Raw genomic sequence first — 6,397 nt, forward strand, 5'->3', positions numbered from 1 at the left:
AACTGCTCCAGAAAACCGAAAAGAATTTTAAGAAAAGCGGTAAATAACTACGAAGTAAATTTTTCAAATATAAAGCGGTGAATTATATAAGCTTACGAATGAATCAGAAATAGAGGTGGATAAAAATCTACTAAATTGAATTTATTAAACCAAGAATCACAAGTGATAAACCACTTTAAAATATATATTTGCTGTCAAATTTTCGCGTGTTCGTAGAGATAGGTATATTAGAAACGTCCTTGAACCTAGTGTTAAGCACAAGTTTGATTATAGTTTACATAAGTTTAATACTGAATTAATTACAACGTCATTAACTTAAGTTATGACATAAAAAAATTATTTCTTTCTACTTTTTATCGAAAATCTCACAGGATTCTTAACAGTAAATGCATCTGAACGAAGAAAAAGAATTAATTTTCCTTACCTGATCTGGAGCATAGGTGGAATATGAAACGTTATGAATTCCATATTTGCATTGTTTCAAAACAATGAATTTAAATATGCATTACTATGCATGACAATTACCTTCTTAATCTTAACTTTTTAAATTGTTTTTATTAATTTAATGGCTTGTGATAGACAGCATAGGAATGGTTAAAACATTTTGGAAATTACCAATGGATTTAAGGCAGTATGAATGAAGAACTGACACACACTTCCCAATGAGGACGTCTTTAAAAAATAAGTCAGTCATATTCACAGAGTTCAATATTCACACAGCATTCTTCAACATAACAGTTCCATTCACTGTATTGATTGGCCTAATTTGTTTTCTCAGCTTTCCATCCGAAAATGCTTTATCTAATGCCATTAAAGGAGACTCGAAGATTAAACCTAGCACCAAAGCTGCCAAGAAGCTGAGGAACATATTATTGAAAAATATGAAGATCTGGAAAGCAAACAAAATAAGAATAGTTAAATATGATATACAAGATTCGGAAAAAGAGAATCACCTCTATGTAACAATTTTTCTTTCAGCAGTAAATGTTTGGGAAGATATTACATGGCAAAACTGTTGTCACAGTTTGAAAAATCATGCTTGAAACTTTTAGAAGTGGGATCCATTTTAGGCCTATAAAAGTTGCATCGAGTAACATTAGTGTAGGTAGTTAAAAACTTTTCTTTTTTAATACCACTAAAATTAAAAAAATATTCTAATACAATTGTTGCAATCCTATAAATTTGTTTATAAAATTGCTAATATTAAAGTTAATAAGCAGTTAATAACATCCTTTTTCTGGTTCTAAGCATTCGTTAACTTGCCAAATACGATAAAATCGTAAATTTGACGTATAAAAATTTGTTTTGGCGAATGATTTTTTCCACTGGAAATAAAAAAATATATTTAACGCGATCCTCAAAATTACGTCCAAATGAAATTTTCTAAACAAATAAGAAATTTTTATTCAATTACAGTAATTTTCTGTGTTGTCGATACATTTACAGTACGATTACAGTAATTTTCTGTATTGATGCATAACTGCTTAGAATTGGGTCCAAATAATATACGCCAGAAACAAACAACCGAAAAACAGTTTTCCATGGGAATAAAATATCATAAAATATTAAAATGAAGATTTGCATTTGGTGAAGACTTTTGATAGTTGTCTAATTTACTGGCTATAAATTTGAAATCCTTTGCTCGGGCCCTGTTCTTCGCATTTTGATTGATTCGAATTTTAAATGGGTGAATCAGACATCATTATTAAAAGATTCAAGCAATTTAAAAAACTTTTAACTATAGTAAGATTGTAATATTTATGTCAGATAATAGATTGTAATATTTATATCAGATTCAAATCATCATATGAAATGCAACATTATTGTACTCATATCGGGATGAAACCGCTAAAGAGTAGGCGTAATTATACTCATTCTGCAAGTTTTACTAATGAATTCGCTACCAATTTACTAAATGTTAGTAGAACGGTGAACAGTTTGCATCCCTGAAGTAAAGCCATGTTGAGCCTGTTAAAAAGTTGGCCAAAGTAACCGAAAATCTACAAATTTTAGTTCGTAGTTCTCAACCATTTTTTAATATTTTGTCGAATTCGGATCAGTTGGCATTTCTGTTGGTCGATGTAAATCTTATAAAGGTAAAAAGGACCCCACTTCTAAACGCTCCAAGCATGATCTTTCAAACTGCGTCAACAGTTTTGCAATGTAAAATCTTCAAAAAAATTTACTTCTAAAAGAATGATTGTTTACATAGAGTTAGCATAGAAATCTTTTTATATTTTTGTAACAATAATAGCATTACAAGTCACTAAATTAAGATAAGGAAAATCAGATATAGTTTGTCTAAGGGAAGAACTCCTCCCACCACAAAATCTGAGGTGGTCTGCTGCTGTGGGAACAAGAACAGCGCATTTTAAGGAGGGTAGCTTCTCCTCAATTTAGGGCTAACACAATAGACGAATGAAAAAGATTCTGTTTCTCTCGCTCGAGCTAAAACCTACTTGAAATAGTTATACCTCGTTGCCATAGTCATCGCGACGGGTCCAGACGAATGGCAAAGGGAGTTCTTGCTTTAGACAAACTATAATTTATAACTGATCCGTGGTGGCGCAGGGTATAGAGCGTTTGCCTTCCAAAAAGGTGAACCGGATTTGAATCACAGCGATGGCTGGTAGATGCGAATTCTGCACCCTGCACGTACCGAACACAGTGCTGACGTAAAAATATCCTCAAAAGTAAATGGGTTAGAATCCCCTATCCGTCATGCAAATCGTGGGAGGTTTTTGTGGTTTTCCTCTCCATTTAACGCAAATGCAGGATAGTTCCATCAAAAATTCTTTCACGTAGGCACATTTTTCCCAATGCTTGATCCAGGAGTTCGCTTCTCTTCTGGATTGGGTTAAAAGTTACAAGGCTGCGGAATTGAACATTAGCTGTAGTAAATCCAGAAATTAGGCTGGAAAGAAATTCCATCTGGGAATGACGTCACGATCGAATGGGAATTATTTTTCCCCTCCACGAACACCTTGGAAAGAGTTTCTTAGCTGGAATTGGAATCGGTTTCATTCCAACCAGTCTCTGGCACCTAGAATCGTCGTTCCTAGAGGGAATCAAGGGATTTGTTGATCATTTTAAACATGGCGGTCAATCTTGGAGGGAATGATGAATTTTTGAGGACTAAATACGATATTTCGCCGATGAATGACTTAATTTTTTTCGATTTCATAAGAGAATATAACAAAATTTCTAAAAGATAAACGTGTCCGAACCATTTTTGAGACGATAATTAAAAGAGAAATGTTTTGTTTCATTAGTATGTGTAAACGAAAAGATACTTTCAGAGTTAACTAAGAAATTACGGCAAACTAAATATAATTATGCTCTCATTATATGATAATTGTTACTATTTTTATGTTATATTACTTGGAATATATTGGGATATTATCTGGGATATATTACTTGACCAATACATTTTTTTGAAGTTCCAATCATTTCTTTTTTAATTTTCTTTCGATGAACTTTTAATTCAACAGTATTTAACTTCATTCCGAACGATGGTTTTTATACTATACACAGATGGCATCAAATTTAAAAGAATTTGTTACAGGCATGATGTATTATAAAGTAAACAATTTATTTATAATAAGAAATGCGAAAAAGAATAACGGGAAAAGTAAATAGAATAAAAATGCTTCGAATCGGTAATGAAATCGGTTAATGAAATATGTACTTATTTCTTCTTTTACTCATTTTAAATTTTTTTATTCTCATTCTTCCATTAAAATATATACTATAAAAGCTGTGTAAGTAGTTTCTTGAACTATAATTTTTAAGTATTTCAAACGTGTAATGATTTTACAAATCACGAAATTTTTTTTACACAAATCTATAAATTAATTTCTTGTGAAAATATTTATCTAACTATCAGTAAAAACAGTCACTTTAATAATGTAACAAATAAACCAAAGTAATAAGCAAAGTAGAGACTTTAGTCATTCATATCGTTACAAATTTAATTGAAAACTAATGAACTTTTCTGAAATTAAGTTAATTTCTAAGAGACCGATAGGTAAACGTTAATTTTTTGTCTGATAAAATTTGATTTCTTTCTGGCAATCAGCTTTGATTTGAAAACTAGTATAATTAGTAATCAATCTACACGCAGTACTCAGGCACGAAATTTTGAATCTTAATTCAATAAAATATGATCATTTTTTTAAGAGTTGTACTTCTTAAAAAATATTTAAAACAAATAGTGAAACGTATTAAAGGATATATCAGAAATATTTATTATGAAAAAGTGGTTTTATCCAATGAATTATACATGATAAATATGACAGTTTTTAATTACTAAAATTATGTGTATAATAAATTAAAGAATATTTCGAAGTATTCGCAGTTTGTTTTTTTAGTCTAATGAAAACAAAAAACATTATAAAAAGAAAACAATAAATCGTTAAAAATATTATCCAAATAGCAGAAGCTCGTTTCGTTTTACTCATGCTAAGGCTGCCAAACTTAAAAAGAAAATCTTAAGTAAATTGTGTGATTGGTTAAATTTTAGCCACGCCCTGAGAGAGAGTTCTCGTGGAATGTCTGATTCCAAGGGAGTGTTCATGGTGCGGTATTGAACGTTCATGGAACCAAGCTTTCCCAGTTTCTCCTTCCAGCCGGGAATCTTCATTCCATTCCCGGTAGCTCATGGTAGGGCCCCCCTAGCTGTTCAATGACGGTTATAAAATAAAATAACTTTTATTTTTTAACTGTCATTTATTAACTGTCAATTTTTATCCATCATTTATTTAATAACTTAATTTTTATTTTTTCAGAACAATGCAATGGCATAATTCACGAAGTAAACTTGTCTTTACGATTTTCCCCAAGTAACGTTGCCTTGTTTTTTTTTAATTATATGACCCTTTTAAGAAACTTATTCCTGACTGTTCAATTCAGCAGTTTTAGAAAGAGATGTATCCTGTCGTGGCTAAAATTCTTACCTAATAAAATTTGAAGGAATACATCTGGAATAACATCATTTTATGACACTTAATGATGGTTTATGAAGTTAAATATCCATATTCTGTGATTTAGTCATAATCTTTACTGTGATAAATTTTTTAGAACTGTCGTATAACTGCCGACACAAATGTGAGTTTATGACTACCAATGTTCAACTCCATTCAATTTGTAATTTTGAACCCAAAACAGAAAACTCCTGTATCAAGCATAGAGGCAAATTAGGGTTATCTACTCCTTCGTTTAAGTTTATTATTAATAAGGGTTAGAATGGGACAGTTTAAAGGTGTGGTTAATATTTGAAAAAAAAAACTTATAAAATTAAATAGGTAGTTAATATATGATACAAGTGAACATATTTCTATGTAAACTATCTTTCCTTTGACACCGAATGTTCTGCAAAATTTTATAGAGCAAATCTGTTGCCAGATTATGAAAGAATTTATTTTACATGCTTCTTGAAGCTTAGAGAAATGACGTACATTTTACCCATGCAAAATACGGTTGTTGTAGTTAATTTACGTCGCACTAGAGCTGCACAATGGGCAATTGACGACGGTCTAGGAAACATCCCTGAGGATGATCCGAAGACAAGCCATCACAATTTTGATCCTCTGTAAAGGGGATGGCACCCCCGCTTCGGTAGCCCAATGACCTACGCGCGAAGTCGAGGACCCATACTGCACACCCTCGGTCCCTACGCAGACTGATCCAAGTGGTCTCCCACCCGCACACTGACCGCAGCCAGTGATGCTTGACTTCGGTGATCTTCTGGGAACCGTGTCTTAACGATCAGTCCACTGCGGGTCTGCAAAATACGGATCAATCAAATAATATGTATTAGATCGTGACAGGGTAAACCAACCAGTGAATGAACATTTCATGTATATTGATTAAAAATAAGAATTTTGAAGTTTTTCTTTAGATCGATTGGTAACAATAGCTTACTGCCAAACAATAGGAAGTCATGTAGCAATGTTTTGGATTACCTGGTCAACTAGACTTCGCTGGAAAAAAGTTTGAATTTTGTCAGGATCCTGATTCCTCTCCCACGCATTTGATTGACCCCTTGACCTGAGGGTCAGAGGGTGAAGGACACTGGAGGTGTCGTCCCCTACCTTGGGGGTGGAGCAAAGGACTGTTTCTTATGGGAAAGAGGATTTTTTAGAGACGAGATTAGTTTTGAACGCCGAAGAGTAGAGTTGTAATTGAACGATGATAGATTTAGTATGAACAAAAAGAAAGGGAGCAGTTGCGCTCCAAAAACATTATACTCAACAGCTCATGTATCTATTTGTAACTTTTCTGTAAATAATTCTATAATCAAGAATTTAATAATAAATAAGCTATAATTGAAATAATCCTTGGTCATCCTTATTGAGGAGTCTTTAAAAACGAACCAAGAGACAAAATGTCTCACAAA

General features: G+C 32.4%; 1 protein-coding gene across 1 annotated transcript in view; it reads right to left on the reverse strand.

Annotated features, from left to right (window-relative positions):
- Positions 1–535: 535 nt before the first annotated feature.
- LOC107445356 (nose resistant to fluoxetine protein 6) overlaps positions 536–6,397 on the reverse strand; it is a 63,674-nt gene continuing 57,812 nt past the window's right edge. Inside the window, exon 16 of the mRNA XM_043043794.2 lies at positions 536–889. Coding sequence (XP_042899728.2) covers positions 713–889 — 177 coding nt within the window. The 3' untranslated portion in view covers positions 536–712. The remainder of the gene's footprint in view (positions 890–6,397) is intronic.

Source organism: Parasteatoda tepidariorum, chromosome 1 (assembly GCF_043381705.1).
Source record: "Parasteatoda tepidariorum isolate YZ-2023 chromosome 1, CAS_Ptep_4.0, whole genome shotgun sequence".
Lineage (NCBI taxonomy): Eukaryota > Metazoa > Arthropoda > Arachnida > Araneae > Theridiidae > Parasteatoda > Parasteatoda tepidariorum.